The sequence below is a fragment of the Pogoniulus pusillus genome, chromosome 2 (genome assembly GCF_015220805.1).
Source record: "Pogoniulus pusillus isolate bPogPus1 chromosome 2, bPogPus1.pri, whole genome shotgun sequence".
Taxonomy (NCBI): domain Eukaryota; kingdom Metazoa; phylum Chordata; class Aves; order Piciformes; family Lybiidae; genus Pogoniulus; species Pogoniulus pusillus.
This window is the reverse complement of record NC_087265.1, coordinates 31,238,644-31,259,951: the sequence shown is the minus strand read 5'-3', so window position 1 is coordinate 31,259,951 and position 21,308 is coordinate 31,238,644. Positions and strand designations below refer to the sequence as shown.

The following is a 21,308-nucleotide window of genomic DNA, read 5'->3' as shown; positions in this document are numbered from 1 at the left end:
TCTAGTTTAAATCTCTTCAAGTTCAGACTCCTTACCCCTTGTCCTGTCCTCCAAGACCTTGTCAATAGTCCCTCCCCAGCCTTCCTGTAGATCCTCTTCAGATATTGGAAGGCCACTATAAGGTCTCCTTGAAGCCTTCTCTTCTGCAGGCTGAAGAGCCCCAACTCTCACAGCCTGTCGTCGTAGCAGAGATGATCCAGCCCTCTGATCATCTTTGTGACTCGCTCTAACAGTTTGATGTCCTTCTTGTATTGGGGGTCAGGGGCTCCAGAACTGCACACAGTACTGCAGGTGGGGTCTGATGAGAGCAAAAGGGGACAACGAAACCCCTTGCCCTGCTGTCCACGCTTCTCTTGATGCAGCCCAGGACATGGTTGGCTGGCTGAGCTGCACATGCACACTACTGGCTCATGCTGAGCTTTTCATCAACCCATAGATCATTAGACCATGGAATCATTAGGGTTGGAAAAGACCTCTAAGGTCATTAAGTCGAAATGTCAACCCAACACTGCCATGACCACTAAACCGTGTCCCTAAGTGTCAAGGCTACATGGTGCTTGAACATCTCCTGAGATAGTGATTCTGCTGCATCCTTGGGCAGCCTATTCCTTGAATTAGTCCTTGAATCTGAATGCCTGAGCTCTATGAGTTCTTGCAGTATGTGTCTTACATTAGTAGTATTTCTTAAATGGCTTTGCAAACTGAATTTTAATTATCCCCAAGGCAAAAAAGAAAAAAAAAAAACAAACCTCAGGATTCCACTATGAAGTTCTTATAGTGTTAAGGGTTGCTATACATTCATCTGTTTCCTTTATGTCTTTCTTGTATGCAGTCTGAGTCATTTGTGCAAGTATTTCACAGCAGTCACAGAGTGCAGCTTGCCCCTCCTGAGAGCTACAGGGGATTTTTTTTCTCTTCCTTCTTTGCTGACACTTGGGACTGTTTGTGTGCAAGTGGCTGGGGATGGTTAGCTGTGTCAGCACTGACATGGAGAGGTGCCAAGCTGAATCTGCCCTGCAAGGAGATAATGGGCACATTTCAATTTCTTTTCTTTTTAATTAGTGGTTTATTGCAGGGTGTGAAGAGCTTCCGTTATGTTCATGGCCTTGAAGAGCTGGGAGTTATTGCAGTAGGTCTGAAAGGGACCACTGCAGGGGCTTTGCTTTTCCTATTGCAAGGTAGCTCAAGCCTTGTTAATGGGGTGACTTTGCTCTTAAAGTCCCAGTTACTACACAGGGTCAGTGTTCAGCACCTTGGGAGTTTTATATTTATTTTTTTAAATTTTCTTTCCCCTCTTCACCCCACCTCCACTTTTTCTTTTTCTGAATTAAGCAGACAATCCTTTTTCCTTCAAATCACAACAAGGAGTCACTGGCCTTACCTTTTACTAGCAGGGGTTTTAAGGCATTTCGATAACATTTCCAGCTGCATACTTGATCCTGGCAGTAAAGATGCTGAAATAAAACCCTATCTTCTCAACAGGCTTAGCAGTGTATTGCTTCATCTTGTACAGTCCTGAAATGTCATCTGCTTGGACTGCCTAAAGGAAGAATAAAGATCTCCATGGATGATGGGGATAACTCGGGAGAGGAAAAAAAGTGGTTATTTTTCTCTGTATGGGTAGTCTCAATTAGAACTTTTTTTATACTGCTACCCCCCAAAATGGAATTGTTCCCTGCCAAGTCATATGCTTTCTTGATTTATTTTGTATATTTTCTGGCATTTACACACATAAACATCTGATTGCAAGCTTATTTTTCAGTTGGCTGGTGGAGGAGGAAGGAAAGGGGAATATCTGTGGGTTGAAAAGCTGAGTTTCCAGCATGCTTATTTCACTCAAGAGCGTGATAGTTTATAAAATCTATGAACTGTACTCTTGAGTGCTTAACAGTGAGGTTAAACATGATTTTTCTTAAGATTATGGCCTTTATTAGGCAGAAAACCAAAACTCAACTGTTCCCAAGCCTCACTGTCAGGAGAAGTTAGATATTGTATCGAGAATGGAGAATGATTTAATTTAACTTTCAAAATTAAAGCATCCAGTATCTTATGATATCATGTCAGCCCTTAAATTTGTTTCTCAGAACTTTGTTTCCCTCTTCTGTTGCTTTTCATTAAACAGTGATCAAAAAGCAACAGTAGTTTTCCTGCTGCACGTGGCTTTGCCAGCTTATGTTCTTGTTTGCGTCGTCATGTTTGTAATGCAATAAAAGTCAGGAGCATTCTTGAACACAACATGAATGTTTATTTGTCTTTGTATTTATTTTTAAGAATTCACTGTATCTGCATGAAGTTTGCTGTTTTGATGATTATTTTTTTTAATATGCCTTCCACTGGTAATTAATGCAGGTGCCATGTAGCAAGTGTGCAATACATTAATGCACAGTTGTGAATACCTTCTTTTCATTTGAAGAAGCTTATCATATCCTCACCAGGAATAATAAATTAAGGAAGTTGGTCTTAATTTTCATGGAAGCAGTTATCAGTGTGCTCAAGCTTTGCCTTCTTTTCTCTACACTTGAGGATTCAGCGTAGGCTTGTCTTCTAACCCAGGCACTGACAGTATGGGTGTGCTTTCAGCCCCTCTGGAGTGAGGATTTGCTGCAGTGCTAACTTGCATTTCAGAGGCTGATAAGTTTGTTTAAGCAGTGACGTCTGGCATAACACTCATTCCTGAGTGAGGATACTTCTGACAAATCCACTTTAGACGTGACAAAGTTCAGCAGTGTTTTTTTCTGCTGACTCTCAAAGACTTATTCCTAATTGCTAGCGTTAAGGTGGCTCTCATTGGAAAGCCACAAGGGAGCTCTGTATGCTGCAGCCAACCCAAGCCCAGCCGACCAGACTGGTAAGATGGGGTTTGCAGGAGGGGTTATGATGACTTCACTACTTTGGGGTTTTAACTCCAGTTGTTGTAGATACTATCCTGTGTTCAACTGTCTTTTTCCTGGTGTGGGCCATATTTCCATTTCAAACTGTGCTGTACTACTTTAAGAGCAGGAAATTATCTTAATTTGATTTGTTCCAAAGAAGGAAAAAAAAAAAGGAAGAAAAAAAATCCCCAAAGTTTGAGGAAACTGATCTAAGTGCAAGATCTTAGATGAAGCTGAGCCAATGACAGCCACATACTGAACAGGCTTAAATGTTTCTCATACCTAAGCGTGGTCTGCAACAGTACCCAACAGCAAACATTTCAGATTTCCCTTCTTTGCAACACTTGGTTAGGAAGCTGGAAATTTTGTCTCAGTCCTGTTACTTCCATTGATTTAAATTCTCTTTACTTGTAGCTGGTGGATAATGCTTTTCCTGTCCTATGGGCTCTGGTCTTTTCAGTAGTGTTGGAAAGTCATCTTAGATGCACAGTGATGATGCTACAGGGGCTCTCATTTTGGCCTGGGCACTAGGTTCTGATAAAGAGCTTCAAGGGTTAACCTGCTAGCTGAGAAGTACTTTTCCAAACATTTTTGTATAACTTTTTTTTGTTGATGAAAAATAGGCAATATATCCATATACAGACTTGTGGAATGATTTGGCTCTTGTTAAGTTTCCAGCTGCAGTAGGCCTCTGATACTGCTGACATTTTGGGAACATGGACCTGGATTTATTCTGAAATCTGTCAGAAGAGGCTGAACTCTGATCTCACTGTACTTCTTGTGCAGGGAGCAACCTATTCCCTTTGCCAAAACAAAGATGTGTGTGCTGGAGCTCCTCTGAAAACGACTTCCTTTTCCTGCTTTTTTATGCACTGAAGTACAAATTACCCAAACTGGTGGTGGAGAGGAAGGTAATTCCTGGTTAGAGACAGGCCTGCTCCATTGGAGACATGAAAAATGGTGCAGTGTTCTAGAAATTAAAGATTGGCATCATGAGGTGAATCCCTCCTTAGATCTCTTTTTCTAACAAGTGTTCTGTTAATCCTTTCTACTTGTACACAGAAAAGCCCCAAAGCCACTATATTTGTATGAAATGCAAGGCTGAGTGCAGTAGTGGGAAGGTGGAGAGGCTTTTCATTCTGTTTCATCATTACAGTATTCTTTACTGAATGACAGTATGGAAGGTAACTATTTGGGGCAAGAATTTTTGTGCAGTTTCTAATGAAAATAAACATTTTGTCTTGAACATTCTCTTGTTTGGTTTCTTACTGGATCTAATGCCAAGAGGCTTGCTAGATCGGGTGAAGGCTGAAAACAACCTGGAGTTCCCTCTGGTGGCTGACTGCTGTTGGAAGGCAAGATTTAGCTTCATGAGGGAGTGATACTGTGAAAACATTTGTCTAGAGATGAGCAGAATGAAAAACCATATAAAATATTCATCTGAAATAGACTTCTGCCTTTTTACAAGGAGATCTTCACAGCTTTGGATGTATCACAGACACATACCCATGAAATGAGACGCTGCTTGTTTCAGACTGATTTTAACTTAGCAGAGTGTTGTGTAGCAGGAGGCATCTTTGCAGTGAACAGAGACTGTGTGAAGAGTGAGAAAGTGGCTTCTCTCAAAGCATTACATTTCTAAATGGTAATATTTCAATTAAATTGGCAGTGCTAATGACTGATTCTGAGGATAAAATGCTCTGAGTATTCTATCCATGGCACCAGATAGATATGGATGAGTATCACTAGGGAAAATGAAATCACCTGTTGTGTTTTTTTTTTTAAACCACCTCAATTTTAGAAGTTACTTAATAGCTTTAATTATTAAAGATGATGCCACCCTAGAGAATTGTTAAAGATTGTTTTGCAATAAGTGTGTAGCAAGCTTCACAGGTGTGGTTATGAGTACTCTCATTAGAAATGTACACCACATGCACATCTCTCACCACATTGTCTTCAATATTTTCCCCTTTGTAAATGGAAGCCTTTGACTCATGTGACACATCATGGAAACAGTATTAATATTTGCTCCATTCTTTATCTTATTAAAAACTAAGATTGCACAGGGTTTTTTTAAAAAATGAAGAACTTTCTGAAGATGGCTTAAAGAAAACAGTACTTTGAGCTGTGCTCTGAGCCCAGAAGGTAGACTTCATAAAAAGAATGTACCTAAATTTCTGTGTGCACACTATATTTTGGTTAAGTGCCAAAATTTACACTGCCACAGTTGTTTTGATCAACAACAAAGTAGTGTTCGGCCCAACTAGAAGGCTGCCAAATCCACCTCTTGGAGCTGTCTGGAATGAAAATACTTGGTATCTTGCTTTTTGGAATGTGAGAGGATGCACTGGCAGGCTTCAGAAGCCTGGAGAAGAGTTAAGGTCCATAATGAAAGTGTAATGTCACGAATTTATTTTGGTCTGGAATTCTATTGATCTTTCCATTAAAAAAGCTAACCTCTCTACTTAAATTGCTAATTGGGGTCCATTTGAGGCATATTTGTAACTTTTTCTAAAGTAAATAGGAGCAGCTGCATAGGTACACAGCTGTTGTGCTGACAACTATTTCTACATCCAGGGGCTTGAAGTTCATGGCCATGTAGGTCTTTGTATTCTTCCATTGTTAACTCTAGACAGAGTGCTGTCTTCATGTCTGAAACACTGTGATGCAGAGTATTTGGAGGATAAAAGCATTTCTGTGTCCTATTTAATGGTCTAAATAGTGTTCTTTTGATTTTGGTTTTTTTTTTATTAGTAAGTGTATTGAAAAATTGGAAGTGAATTGTCCAGCCATGTGCCCTGAGCTGCCAGCCAGGGTGCTGCTGTTCTGAGTGAGCTGGCTGCTTTTTCAGTGGATAGAAATAGCTAATGGAGTCTTTTACAATAATTCTCTTTCTGATCTCCTACTGCCCTCACTTGCCCTTTATTATATAACAATTCCATCCAAATCTTTTGTTTTACAGATTGAAGAAAGGCCTGAAAAAGACTTTGAGAAGGTAAGAAGGAGCTTCTGAATTACTCTGCCAATAGCACTTTTTCCATGTTCTTTTTGGTAGGTAGAACTCACTGAGAGTGCACAGGAGCCTTCAACAAAATCCACTGTGGGGCAAAACTTTGAATTACTCAAGCCCTCTACTACTACATTTTTTTAAAGACAAACTTTTAAACTACTATGATTATTCAAAGGTTAAGTAGTTGACCTTCAATAACAGCTTGCTGAAAATGGTTTAGGTTAAATCACGTGAACACAGGCTTTGTTTATAAGATTTTAATTATAGTATTACATAAAAATAAATTAAGAGAGGTACATACCACAGTAGTGAGAAATCAGCTTAATGCAGAGCCCTTACTCCAGTAAAAGTTAATGCAGCTACTGCTGCAGAACAGAAAAACATCCATGAAAGGAGAGGAACTTGAAAGGGTAGTCAGAAGCATTCACAATATGTGTTACTACGAGTAATCAGGCTTTGTCTGATTTAGAATTACAGTTAGAGTCTAAGTCATGCAAACTCCAGTTTCAGTGGAGTTTCAATACCTCCACTCAGCTTTTTCTCATTATTTTTCTTGGTTAAATCTTGGGGGTTTTTTGATTTTTTTTTTCTTCTTAGAAAGATATGCTTTATCTGAATTTGCATCATTTAGAAGTGTAACAGTTGTTATAAAGCATAGATTCAAAAAAAGAAAAGAAGAACAAAACCAAAGAAACCAAGAAACATGTCCTTCAAAAACCAAACTGCAACCCCCCAGCGTACCTAGAAGAAAGTTTATAACCGTTTTTAACTGCCATGTCGTTGTAGGGAGCACGCACGGTCTCCAGTTTGTCAGCAGCTACCTTAGCTTCTCTGGGTGGGACTTCTTCACGAAGAGGCAGTGGGGATACCTCCATCTCAGCTGATACAGAGGCATCTATTAGAGAAATTAAGGTAAGAAATTCTTAAAACTAGCATAAATTGTTAGAAATCTGTTTCTTAACTGTGCCTCTTTAGATCACAGTATTTTTATACATGATATTTGACACATTCATAACCAGTAAGATTACTTGAAAGTGGTGATGATATTTCTGTTCAAGACTAGAGGGTCATTAAGGTTAAAAAAGACCTCCAAGATCATCAAGTCCAACAGTTAATCTAACACTGACATGTCTACTACAAAACCATGCCCCTAAGTGCACTGCCACGTCTGCTACTAAACCATGCCCCTAAGTGCCACATATTCAAGTTTTTTGAACACTTCAGGGATGATGATTCCACCACTTCCCTGGGTAGCCTGTTCCAGTGTTTAGGCACTCTTTCAATGATTTTTTTTTTCCTAGTACCCAGCATAACTTGAGACTGTTTCTTCTCATCCTATTGCTTGTTACCTGGGAGGAGATGCCACCTTCTCCCATATAGAAGTTGACATTAAGAACTGTCTGGAACTTACAGATTAATACTGACTAGGAATGCCCTTCACGTTGTTTTTGAATAGATTCATAATATCCAAAGGATATTATTAAATGTTTTAGACTTCTTTCCAAAAATTAAACTATCCTGTCTCCCCCTTTTGGAAGTTCTGCTACAATGAATTGTGTGCTGCAAATGAAAAGTGAGGAGGGTAGATTTACACTAGATACTAGGAAGAAATTCTTTACAATAAGGGTGGTGAGACAGTAAAACAGGTTGTCCAGGGAAGTTGTGGATGCCCTCTCCCTGAGGTGTTCAAGGACAGGTTGGACAAGGCCTTGAACAATTCAGTCGAGGGTTTCCCTGACAGTGCCAGGGAGAATTTGAACTGGATGATCTGCAAGGTCCCTTCCAAACCATTCTATTAATTTATTGGAGAGATGCTGCTGGGGAGCTAGTGTCTATTGCAGGAATATTTGTGTAAAGTACTATCAGACTGATCATAGCAGAGACACATCTCATCCTAACCCGATGAAGTAGAAATGGTCTCAGTATAGCACAGTGGTGGGGTTTGCCAGATGCACATTTGAGGAGGAGGCTGTATTTTGTAATCCATGATTACAAATCACATGAAGTTAGACACGTTTGACTAGCGAATAGCTCTGCAATTCAGTGCTCCTATCACTGCATACTAAATATCACCATGCCCACTATACTGTGTCCCTGCTTTCTGAACACCTCCAAGGGTGAAGGTGATTCCACCACTTCCCTGGATAGCTTACTTCAACACCTGACCACTCTTTCAGTAACAATTTTTTTCCTAATACCCAATCTAAACCTCCCTTGCCACAGTTTGAGGCCATTTCATTTTGGCCTATCACTACTTACTTGGAAGAAGAGACCAGCCCCCGTCTCACTACAACCTCCAATAAGTCAGGGAAAGAAGCAGATAAGGGCTACATGGCTAGGGTATAAAATAGAGGCTTTATTGCTGGCTCTGCATCTTCTCCCTACCGTTCAAGATACCCTTTTTGTCAGTTAAGGAGAGCAGAATTAGTATAAATGTCTAGATGTTGTATATGTTGTTATCTAGTAAGATTTCAGGTTAGGATCAGACCTGTGTGGTAGTAATCCTTAAATAAGAAATTTAAGTACTTGTTTTTCCCTATCAGCTATGCATCTGTGAGTTAAGTTTCAGTGGCATCATTCACCTTTCTCACCATTTCCTTCAGGACATCTATGAGTTAAAGGACCAGATTCAGGATGTAGAAGGCAGATACATGCAGGGACTGAAAGAAATGAAGGTACTGGTTTACTGCAGACCAGGAGTGTGGTTATTAACACCAGCTGAACATTCAGAGAGTCAGTGTGAGACCTAGAACTGACCTTGCATGCTTCTCTTCTGGGAGTGATTGTAAACAGTGTGCAAAGCATTTCATTAACTGTTCTGACCTCCATTGATTGTGGTGAGGAATGTTTCCAAATGGTAACTGAAAGGATGCCGATGACTGTTGCATGTTGCCTTTGTTGTTTTGAGATGGTAATCATTTGCCTAGCAAATAAAAATTATTAGGGTTTTTGGTAGTTTTCTTATCCTCCCAATACTAGAAGATGAATTAGTGCTCATTACCTACAGTGCTATGAAAAATCAGAGTTAAAAGCTTGTGTGTTTTTTGTTTTGATGAAGCCCAGCATGCCTTGGGAAAGCTGTGCCTGTGAGGTGGTGACTGTCATTTTGTTTTCATATTTAGAGGACAGAAAACGCTCTTAAACAGTACTTGTAACAAAACTCCATGTAACAAAGCTTGTTATGTGAAGTATGAGTGCTCACACGGTTGGCACTAAAGAAGCACTTACGACTTCCATGAAGCCATAAACTGATTTTGGCACAACAGCTGACTTGTGTGTCTGCACAGCACCACCTCATAAGTGAGCAGCAACACCAGCAGCATTTTTTTGTAAAGGCAGTCTTGTAAATATGTATGTACACACCTAGGCATATAATACAAGATTAATCAGCACTGCTGAGTGTGTCATCAGCTCAGAGCTGTGACAGGTGAAGATGATGCCATCTTAGATTGCCAGTGGAGAAACTTCTGTAAAATCTGGGGTTTTTTTGTTTTTTTTTCCCTGATGACTGTGAGCAAGATAATCACACTATATAAAAAATACAGGTAATTTTTCAGTTTGTGTCCCTGAGATTGCCTTTTGTGGTGATTTGTACCAAGCTGCACTGCTTGATGCTAAGAAAACAAAAGACAGTGTGCTGAAAGAGTGGCACAGCACCTACTTTATCATCTTACTGCATATCTTTCCTTTCAAGTCAATTTCTGAGGTTTGATCCTGCTACTGTTTCCAAAGCTTGGTGATGTTCCTGTGCTTGGTATTTCTTGTCCTTGAGCTGGAAAGCGCACCAAAACACAACTTGTGTTTGAAATGTAGAAATTCATGTCCATAAAGACAAATTATCTTAATTGTTTATGGAAACTAAGTGGATTCAAAGTTAATTTGTCATCTTCTCACTGCTGCTATCCCCACTTCCTTTGACTGGATGAAAATGGAAGTATGTGAAGCTCAGCCATGCTTTAGTTGGAATTATTAGAATTATTTAAGTTCTGAGAGAAATTGCTTGGTCTGTACACTAAAATATTGGCATGGATGTCCTTGTTTATATTTGCACTGTTGTGTTTATGTGAGTCTTTCCTCTATCAAAATCAAATACTGCTAAGTTTGCATAACATGGAGAAAATGACCCTGATCTTTATCTTGCCATCATCTGTTGTTATAAATACCTCAGTATCATGTGTTCAGGTCAAGCTGATAAGAGGAGTTTCTGAAACCCTGGGAATTGTATCTTACAGAATAATTTTGTAAAGAAGGGGAGGTGATAGAGGAAACCTAATGAAAAATGATACGACAGGCCATAAAGGCTGCATTTTTTTTCATGGCAAATTGTAATTCCTGAGTCAGTGTATTTAGTGGTTCCCACACTGCGAGGATCCCTGTAGTCTCTGTGAAGTGGCTGTCAGACTGCCTTAATGTAAGGCACAAGCTCATCAAGGCTAGTTTACCTTTAAAAAAAAAAAATTCCAACTTGTCATCTTCAGCAGCTGCTTTGAGCTGCCAGTGTACAGGGACAGGGGGAGGAGGGAGAAGGAAGAAAACTCTGAAGAGGCAGAAGCTGAAACGGCAGAGAAGAGGAAACATTTTATCCAACCTGAGGTAAGGTTCCTTGCTTGTAAACAGATGTCTGGTGGGAACGTCAGGGACGTTATCATCACCTTAGGACACCGTGAGTAGTTCTGGTTTCCACAGGAGTACTCGGCATGCTTGTGGTTTAGTGCTTAATTTTCTTGTTGAAGGGCTTGGTTGGCAAAGTGTCTTTTATAACTAGCTCTGACTGTGGCTACTTAATTCTTCGCAGGATTCTCTAGCTGAAGTCGAGGAGAAATATAAGAAGGCTATGGTGTCAAATGCTCAACTAGACAATGAAAAAACAAACTTCATGTACCAAGTAGATACCCTGAAGGATGCACTCTTAGAGTTAGAAGAGCAGCTGGCAGAAACCAGGCGGCAATATGAAGAAAAAAGTAAAGTAAGTATATAGCTACGGTGTGTTATTTAAGAGGGAAAGCCTGGAGGGGGGCAGAGACCTTTCAGAGGAGGCAACCAAATTACTGATCAAGATTTTAGATAAGTTATTGGTTTAGTTACTGTTAAAGCAAGTTGAATAGCAGCATATATGTACTTATGATCATACACATGGGAATCTTCCTGACATTTCTGTTTTATAAAGCAGTTTCTGAACAAGTGAAGAAATCTTTTTTTTATGATAAGGCTATACTGATACTACCCTATGTCCTTTTGTGTTCCATCTTTAAGTAAATTCATAGTGTTTATAGTAACTTCTGGAGCATTTTTGTAGGCAAAGATCTCTCCAGAAGGCCCTTGGGAGCATTGTGTAGTTTACATAGTTAAGGCAGCTACTTGGTTGAGAGCTGATTTAGGTTTTAACATGAATTCAGCATCTGACAACTAGGGAGTTGGTGTTAGATAATAAAGCTGCGTCTAGCGTTTGCTTTTCAGAACTGGCTTTTAAGCCTGGGGCTTTTGACTACAGTGCACTTCAAAATACATAGTTCCTGGAATATGTGGTGTGTTGTGGGCATTTTTAAGTCTGCAATGTCTTGTGAACATTTTGCACATAGCTATGGAAAAATGGGTTAAATTCCCATCCATTTGCCTGTGAAGTCTGTAGGACATGAGTGTAATAGCTATTCATTGCTGCTTAACTTAGGACACTGTTTAAATGATGACTGTCACTTGTATATTTGACAGAATAATAGTTTCTTGGAAGGACAAATAAGATAAAAATTACACTCTTGTGGGATTGTGATTAGAGGAATATTCATTAATTGCATTGCAGTCAGCATTTTCTTTGGGCTTATTTTGTCTCTGTTTTTTTTTAATGGGATGTTATTTTTGATCAATAAAAATCTCATGAGTATTTCATTATTCATAGGAATTTGAGAGGGAGAAGCATGCTCACAGCATATTGAAGTTCCAGTTTATGGAAATCAAAGAGACTTTGAAGCAGAGAGATGAAATGCTTGCAGTAAGTAACTTTTTATTTTTAATGGTTTCTTTGGTATGTTCCCAGTTAGTAGTAGCGTAGAAGGTTAAGCATGGAAAATTCTGTTCCCTACTCAAGTTTCTCACCTGAAGACATACTAGTGTTTCAGGCCAAGCAGGTTCAGAGATGACTAACAGAAGTAGTAGTTTTGTAAATATTACCTGATATTGGACTTCCTTTTTGCCTTCTCTATAGTATGAAGTAAGCTGTGATTCAGACAGCAATTTGTGGAGATACAGAGGAAACTAATGGGACTGTCTTAACTTGTTCTAAGCCATTTTGTGGATAGTAAGATGGTCTTCAGGAGCATAGGTTTAGCTGAGATGTCAGAAATGTGAAACTGAGCATATGGATACTCTTTTACTTTAGCACCTGACTTTTTTCTTTCTTTGGCATCACTGCAATCTTGACCTTCTTTGTTAACTGTTACCTGCTTTCTGTCTTCTTGTTTTGCTCCTGTCTCTCAGGAAATCCAACAGCTGCAACAGAAACAGCAGAGCTATGTCAGGGAAATTTCTGATCTTCAGGAGACAATAGAGTGGAAAGACAAAAAAATAGGGGTAGGACTGTCAACTCCTGAAATGTGTTCAGAGTGGCACTGTCATTCTCCAGCTGATCCTGCTTTTGCAAAACGTCTGAATAAAATCCTCCTTAGTGAATTTGCTTTTTGTGGCTGTCTTACTATGTTACCAGTGAACTTGTAAATAGTAGATTCTGTCTTCAGCCAGTATCTTAAAATCCAAGAAAAACTTGGCAGCTGGTCTGGTTTCAAAACCTAGGATAATTTATTTGCTGTGATGCACCATCTGTATTTGCCATATTGCAAAGGAAGTGCTATTTATAATGCAGTTCCATCAGCACTGAATTTTTGCTTATTCAGATTTAATCTGCAGACTGAGCAGAAACTGGAGTGTGATACAGCAGCAGTGGAGCTATTTATGGGCTGTTGAGACGAGTGTCTTTAACTCTCCCTTCCTTCTCACCCTTTCCTACTGTGCTTTATCGAAGTCAAATGGAAACCCACTCTTGAATAAAAGCATGGGTTTCTTTTTAATGATGACCATGGAATACCTTCATTATATAGGAGAAAGAAGTCTGGCTACTTGCCCTTACTTGTTATGTCCAATCACTTGTAGCAATTTGAAACTCAAAACTTTCTGATTTTTGTTGCTGTTCTATTTGTGTATTTATGTAGAAATAGTGTGGGGGATAAAGAGCGAGTAGCAAAATATGCATTTGCACTTGGTACATCCCAGTCTAAAGATGACCTATTGGCATCTTTGAAATTAATTGAAATCTGTGATGGTAACCCATGGAATATTAAAACCTGCTGGGCCTGGTTTTGTGCCCTTCTGTTAACATAAAGGAGTGGCACTACATCTTTAATGTGCGTGTTGGAGAAATACGGATATGAATTAATCTGTCTAGCAGACAACAATGAAAAGTGAGCCCTTGTTTGTAAGATCTTTAATAAAGGATTGGGCTCTGAATGTCTTTACTAGGAATTCCTGGTTATTGAATAAGCTGTGTGTTTCTTGGATTTGAAGTTTATCTCCCTGCACGTAAATGTGGTCCTTTAAGCTGTAAACTTCATCTTCTTCATATGTGCTACTTTCATGCATCTCTGAATATCTGAAATCTGCTTGTTCTTGTTTATACTTGCTTTTTCTGGTCTTCACTTGTTTCCTTTCTTCACATCTCCTCGCCCTCTGTCTGTCTTGGGAACTCAGGCATTAGAGAGGCAGAAAGATTTCTTTGATTCCATAAGGAGTGAGCGGGATGACCTTAGAGATGAAGTGATTGTGCTGAAGGAGCAACTGAAGGTACGCAAGAGGAATAAAAGAAACTTATATTCTGACCTTTTCCTCCTGTACATTTGTGCAGAAAATGTTAATCTGTTAAACTCTTATTTCATGTTGCCTGTAAGTTGCCATTTCAGGAAATTTTCTCTATAAAGCCCTTCCCCCTAATACTGGCTGTGAGCTCTAAGGATGAACTGTAGTATGAAGTAGCTGCTTTGTAGGAGGTGCTTCTCTGAGGAATATTTTATGCAGCAGATTTACATTTTACTAAAATACTTGTTAGAAAAAGCTGAGATCATGTGCTTCCAATGGCTGAATTGAGAGCTGCAATATTCTGTGCTCTCTTCTGACTTCACCCATGTTTAGTGGAACAATTGAAGCTTTTGTTTATTCAGAATATCAAGATAAGAACACCTGAACATTCCTACCCTTTCTCAGCAGCAGGCTGTAAAACATTGCTTTTGTTCCTCCACAGAAACATGGACTCATCCCAGACTCTGACATAGCCACTAATGGGGAGACATCAGACATTCTTGATCATGAAGGACACTTGGATTCTTCCAAAGCTGTTCCAGGCACAACTCAAGCATTAAAAGCAGGAGGGGATGGGATGCTAGGTAAGTGCTGTACATCCTCTCATAACTTTCTGTCTATCTGTCCATTCATTCATCTTTGCTTGGAGTCTGGGCATTTGTAGGTGGGACAATTAACACATCACGCAGCATGCTACTTGTCAAATCACCTCCTATGCATTTTTATGCTTAATATTTATTATCACTCCAAGTATGTTGTGCAGCTCTTTGCAAAGGCAGACTTCATTTCCTATTCAAGGTAACAAAGGATGAGAATACAATATACTGTTATAGATAAGTAGCCCTTGTTCAGATTATTGCTTAAAGCCTGAATGTAAAAACTATCCCAGAATAATCCTATTCAGTATTTTTCAGCACATATCTTAAATAATCAGGAAACAAAAAAAGCATTTTAGTTTCCTATAAAGAACTGGTAGGTTGTCTGCTGAAAAACAGTGTTGGGTGCTGTTAAAACACAGTAATATATGGATTTGTTGTTCTTGGTATGTAGTACTACTGAGTAGTTGATGTTAACATTTCAACATTTTTGCTTTTTATAACAGGATTAACACTGTTAAATTCAAAGACTTGATTCTGATATGGATAGTATTAGGAATGAGAAATCTGTTTGGCAAAAACATTCTTCTTACACAGTTGTTATGAATGGCCACTCAGAGTTTTTATACTAGTGGAAGGAAAGAAAGGAATAGATCTTTTTTCTTTTCCATCTATTTTTGTTCTAAATGAACATACTACTAAATAGCAGCAAGCAGACAGCTGTTGCAACTTATCTTGCTTTTCGCTGCTGGCTGCTTTTTCCTCACTGAGTTTTTGTGTGGAAACAATCTGGAACACCAAAACTAAGGTAAGGGTGCATTTTTAAATGGAATGTTTTCTGTCTGTCCTTACTCTGTTTGGGTTTTTTGGAATTAGGTACAATATAGACCCAAAAGCTAACTGCTGAAGCCACAGAACCTGTTGTTCTAATACCTGTTGCTTCTCAATATAAGTTGAAGACAAACTGCTACAGAAGAAAAACAAGAAAAGGCATAAAAAGCCACAGAAGTGCCCATCCCTTTGTGTGGAGGAAGTGGCTATAGAAGACACTAAGTATCTGAGCTTTGATCTGTATTGTTAATGTTAAACAGCTCAACTATTTGCTTGCCAATCAGATTTTATATTCAGTGTTTGTAACATACACTGATGATGCCCATTTACTTAGGAGTAAAATACTACTGTATAATCTTTGTTTACTTCATTATATTGGCATCAGACACACACTCCTGCATGCATAGAGTGGTGTTAGGGTTAAACTTGTGGAGAGAGTTGCTGAGTTAAAAAAAAATCTTTGCTGTTAGTGTTACATCTGCAAGTACTACAGTTAAGTGCACTGCTTGAAACAGTTGTTCTCATCTACAGAATCTGTAATTCATGCAGCCAAGAGCATAAACTGTTTACTTGACAAAAACACAAGTCAGCACCAGAGACTTCTTGCTTGGAGAGGGTGGTAGTGAATTTCACCAATCAAAACCCCCAAACCCTTACTAATTCAATCGCTGCTTTGCCTCACGTAATTGGCAAAAGATGATCTTCTATTAACCTTTCTCTGATTCATTCTCTTTTGGGTTTTAAGTGGGGAAGTAAGTGCTGTGGTGTGCTCCCTTCAACTTTCTCAATGGTCTTTTAGGAAAAACCAATGAAGTGGACATGAAAAATGAGATTTTGGAGGATTTGGGGAAAAAAGAAATCTTGCAGAATACTGAGCATGAGGAACACAAAGAGGAGTCTGAGGAGCAGGAAGTACAGACATTGCGTGCTGATGAAAATGTAAAGGCAGAAAAATGGGCTGAAGAACATGATGCTCTGTCAACAGTGATGTTATCAGATAGTAGGTTTACAGAACAAATTCAAAGCATTACAGAACATGTCTCAGGAAATGCTTCTTCAAATGATGACAGTGACATGGATGACTTGAGAAAGGAGACTGAGTCTGCAGGCACTGTTAGTATGGAGGCTGAACACCATGGGGTAAATGCAAGGACAAACCAGACCTTGGAGGTAGGCTTTCTACAAGGTCATCAGGCTGTTGAGATTTCTCTCGAAGTGCCTAGTAACTTAGGTACAGAGCATGAACTGGGAAAAGCTGCACCTGAACAGAAAGAACAAGAGGATTTTAAAACTAGCCATGCCCTGAGTGATAATGAAATGGATCAGGAAGCTAACATTACAAGTGAGAGCTGTGAGTTGGTTTCCAATCAGGCAGAGCTACTAGAGGTTAGATTTGAGGGCTTGCTTAGTGAAGAGGTAAACGCAAAGACTCATACTGAGGGACTCTGTCACTCAGAAGAAAATGCTGAAAACAAGGTTACAAATGACTCTGAGAAAAATCTTGTTGAAAGCAATGACTGTGCTGATGGAAGAACTGATAAAATGGGAGATAATAGAACAGAAGAAGCAAATGAGGTTGTGAACACAGCTGAGGGTCAGCTGAGTGAAATAGAGTCTGTGGATTTGGAGGGGACAAAGTCATATGAAAGTGATGTCTCGGCAAATACAAGTGAGAAAGAAGGCAGAGGAGATCAGGCACATGTCCAACCAGTTTCTGCAGAGGACAGTGCTTCAGCATCATCAGAGGAACAAAATAAGCAAGATAAAACTGAACTTGAAAATGGTATAGCTGAGAAGGATGGACAGAAGGAAGTGTTAATAGGTGAGTTGGAGATGTGTTCAGATTCTGCAGAAACAAGCAAGCGAGATAAGGCCGATGTTGAGGCTGCAGGCTGTGTTACTGAGGAAAAAGAAAGCATGCTGCAGCAGGCAGAGCAAGACACAGATGTCGTGAAAGAGGTGATGACTCAAGAAACTAGTTTAGAACCAAGTCTCTTAGATGACAAAATTAAGGAGTTAAAATTGGAAACAGGGGATGAATCTGAGAAAGGACAGGAAAGTAGGACAGAACAGGCAGAAAAAGTAAAGCTAGAGGTAGAAGTTCAAACAGTTCAGTGTAGTGAAGAAACAACAGGTGATACAGTGGAAGAGAAAAATTATCCATTAGAAAGTGAAGTACAGAATATAGCTAGACAGGAGGAGGGTGGATATAAAGAGGAGTTGGTTGTAGATTTTTGTGTAACTACAGAAAGCAAGATTGATAAAGAAATACTGAAAGAAAATGATCAAGAGTTAGAGCTTGAAGACCATCATGATGGTAGACTTGCTTCTGAGGAAGGTGCAAATAACTGCCTGGTGAAGAAAGCTGAGCAGGGTGAAAACGATAGTGAAGAAGTTAATTTGGAGGGCCAAGCAGAGGAAAGACTGGAAGATGATGGTGATGCGTTTGATTTCGATGAAGAGGCAAAACAAATACTAGAAAAAGATGAAAAATGTGATGGAGAGAAAACTGAAATGGAGAAAGGAGAGGGTGATGGAGCAAATGGTGCTGTTGAGAAGACTGCTCAAACAGATGAAGATGGAGAAGGAACAAACAAAATAGAAACCAAAGGTGCCTTGACTGAAGATGACAGCTTGCAGCAGAAAAAAGATGAGCCTGAAGAAACGGTGTGCTTGCAAGGGAAAATATCAGGGAAGACTGATGAGAAGACTGATGTAATGGAAGATGAAATCAGTGCATCAGTTTCTAATAAAGTGGAAAACATATCAGATGAATGTGTTTTGGAACAGGATTTGGAAAGTGCTGGCAATACCAGGGATGAAAGCAAGGAGGATTTTCAGGGTGGTAGAAGGGGTAAGGGTAGATCCAGAGATGACTGTACAGTATCATAACTTCACAATCTGAATGCTATGTGAGTTGCATGCTGTTGGATCAGTCCCAGTAAAGAAGCTTGCACTTTACACAATATATCAGGCCTTAGGAATACTCTTAAAGTTTTTTCTTTATAGGTAACTCTTGTCATAATACAACATTATGTATGTGGTAATGATGCAAGTATTAAGTTATTCACTGACATACCTAGCCACAAGAAATTGTGCCTGGGTTTGCTTTTGCTGTGTCTCAGGTTTAAAATTTATCACCAAAAGAGCAAGCTTCACAAATCAACTATTCAGACTATCTTGCAATTAAAGTATTTTAGTGTGAATAACTGCTACTGAGGAACACTTACAGGAAAGTCTTTTTTTCCCCCTAGCCTATATGATGGATGTCTTGAATGTGCTTATGTGCAGTGAGTGTATGTGAACTTTTGTGTACTTCTGCACATGAGCACATTAATACTTCATGAAGGATCTCAGTAGATCAGCAACACCAACCTGATGTTGAAAACATGTTTCTTGGTGATTAAAGCCTAGGAACCTTTGGGTTAGTTTGTTTTTTTCCTTAACATGGAAAAAAATATATATACACACTCTCATTCCACTTTGTATTTCTAATATGGTAACATTCCAAGGTATAGTTAGATCACTGTGAATCTCCTTAGCCTGAGCACTTTTGAAAGAACTATATCCAACTTGGCAGAAGTGCAGCACACACAGGTCTTAGTTTACTGAAATGAATAAATGTATCCTTGTTTACTTCATTAAGGCACTTTGCACGACAGTAGGCCTTTTACACCATGTCTCACATGGGGGTTTTATTTTTTCCAAAGTGACAATACACACTGTAATGTGTGCTTTAGGTTTCCTGTCCAGTACTGTCTAGTTCTGAATGTAGAAAGTATCTATTTTTCCATGAAGATTTTTTTTTTGTTTAAATTTAATTTCCTTATTGCTGCTGCCTTTTTTTTTTTTCCCATCAAACGATGAATCTGAAAGAATGTTTTTAAGTCTGAAAAAAATTCTTACCTATTTCCTTCTGGAAAGAAGATAACTTTAGAACTCTACATGTCTTTATTCTTGTTGGATATCAGACCAAAGATGATTGTTGTTATGCATAAAAGCTCCTTGTGCCTTTTAGAAAAGCTGGGTTGCTTTGAATTCCTGGCATAAGTTAGACTCTTTTACTCCTTTGGTATATTTCTTGTATCTTTGCTATAGCTTGGGAGGAAGAGCATGTTTTGCATACTTTAAATTAATTTTTAAGTTGTTTTAAGCAATGAACATCCCAAGGGAATGCAGACTGCAGTGTTGGGATTGGGAGGCTATGGAAGGCTGTTATTTGTGTCGTTACAAAGCTGATGGAGTACAGACTGCAAAAGTTGAAGATGTGTATCAAAATGTATTGAGCTGTATATAATTGAAATAAACATATTTTATACTTTAAATTGCTTGTCCAGAGCACTGCTTTTTTATACCCCTGTAAATATTCCATTTAAATCTACAGAATTAAACAAAACCTTTCTTCAGCTTTGTTAAATTTGTAGTGTTGTGCTACGTAATTAGAAGATCTTCCTAAGAGGAATGGGCAGCCTTGGTGTTTGAGGCACCCTTAAGTGTAAACCTGTTACAGGACTGCAAACCTGTAACTCCTTTATGATGGCTTCTCTCTGACTTACAACAGTTCCAGTATGGTTTCTTTATTAGCAGTTGTTCTTCTCAAGGGTTTATACTAAATGCTGATCTAAACCCCCCAAATTTAGAAAGCATCTCATTAACTTATAGCAGTGTTTGTTTAAAGATTTTTCTCTGCCCTATGTACAAGTGTAATACAGTGTTTAACCTTGTAAGTATGCTTACTTAAATATGGTTAAGTATATAATTAAATGTGCATGGTGGGCTTCATCTGTACTCATGGATGGTGCCTATAAGCAACTGTGAGTTACATTAGGCACAAATGTATCTTTCATAGAAGTTTTACTGGAATTAATGGTGAGCTCATTTTTTAACTCATTTATCCACTTCAGAAAAACAAGCTTCTGTAAGACCTCCTTTTATAAAGCCAAATCACAGAAGGAGAAACAACTCTACTCTTGACTGTCCCTATACCAGCTTTTATCTGACAGTAACCAGCCAGCAAGTACCTTGGAGGAGGTGGTCGTGGTATTCGTTGGCTCTTTGGTTTTTGCTTGAGTATATGCACATCAAGGGAGAGATCTCCCAGATAAATCAACTTGAAGGTAAAGGGAACTGCTAGATCTTGTATTCAAAATGTAATGACTTCAATTTTATATGCCAACTAGCACTGAGTGGAATGTGTTCCATTAGAAAGGGAGAGGAGATGATGTCTTTGGAGGAACTACCTAGAAAATGAATCTTTTGTAAAGTTACATAATTTGAAACAGGTTTTGGCATTTTCCCTTCAATATCAGAAATGTACAGGAAGATCTAGCTTGTCCCTTTCTTGCTTCCAAACAGTAAATTATCAACAAGAAATCATCAGATGAACTAAAATCAAGATTCACACTTGCTGCTCTTACATTGCCCCTTTTGTTTTGAGCAGGGACAATCTGCTGATGTGTGCTGCAAGGAACACCACTCTTGGTGTAAAAGGCCTTTGTCTTTCAGAATGGCTCCATCCTTCCAAATGGTCCTTGGGTTTTGTGTTTCATACATAAGAGTACCTGTAGCTCAGGTTTGTGCATCACTGTGAATCTAGAGCTAGCCTGAAATGTTTTCAAAAGCAGTAGCTTACTTCTTATTCAGCAAGTAATAGTGAAATACCTTGCTCAATATTTCCTTTACTAGGGAAAAGAACAGTCCTTCTGTCACCTTCAAAATCAGTATTATGAACTGGTGTCTTCAAAATCTTGTGCTCATTCACTGTCCCTACAGCCTGCCTCAACAGAATCCCTCTTCTAAGAAAAAGCAGAAGGCATTTCTCAATATTTGCTGTTGTTTTCTCATGATCCAAAACTTGACAGATCTGGAGGAGCATTGCTATTAATCTGACCACTGATTCTTGCAGGATGTTCTGAATAGCTGCTTGAAGCTGCTGATGGGATTACATGGGATGTCCTCCTACCTGCCAAATACAGTTTACCCCTTTCATTCGTACCAGGGTTAATTGCTTGCTGGCCCACACATCATGCATCTCATTGGAGTTAAAACCACTGGCTTCCCAGCCCATGCTCCCTGCCAGTGAGAAAGAGACAAGGATCTGTGACTGGTTAGGGGAATGTTAGGTCAACTGCAGCACTGAAGCAGCACCCTAGTTAGCAA

General features: G+C 39.1%; 1 protein-coding gene across 18 annotated transcripts in view; it reads left to right on the top strand.

Annotated features, from left to right (window-relative positions):
• Nucleotides 1-21,308, top strand: part of LRRFIP1 (LRR binding FLII interacting protein 1) — a 120,875-nt gene that overhangs the window by 90,535 nt on the left and 9,032 nt on the right. For 13 of the 18 annotated variants that reach the window (XM_064159244.1, XM_064159219.1, XM_064159236.1 and 10 more), the window contains 8 exons: nt 5,836-5,868; nt 6,670-6,795; nt 10,679-10,849; nt 11,777-11,869; nt 12,355-12,447; nt 13,618-13,710; nt 14,165-14,306; nt 15,949-19,474. In XM_064159244.1, the coding sequence (XP_064015314.1) occupies nt 5,836-5,868; nt 6,670-6,795; nt 10,679-10,849; nt 11,777-11,869; nt 12,355-12,447; nt 13,618-13,710; nt 14,165-14,306; nt 15,949-18,041 (2,844 nt within the window). In that variant the 3' untranslated portion in view covers nt 18,042-19,474. Of the gene's footprint in view, nt 1-5,835; nt 5,869-6,669; nt 6,796-10,255; nt 10,477-10,678; nt 10,850-11,776; nt 11,870-12,354; nt 12,448-13,617; nt 13,711-14,164; nt 14,307-15,948; nt 19,475-21,308 lie in introns of those variants that run through there. The other 5 variants (XM_064159344.1, XM_064159347.1, XM_064159336.1 and 2 more) reach the window with 4 other exon arrangements.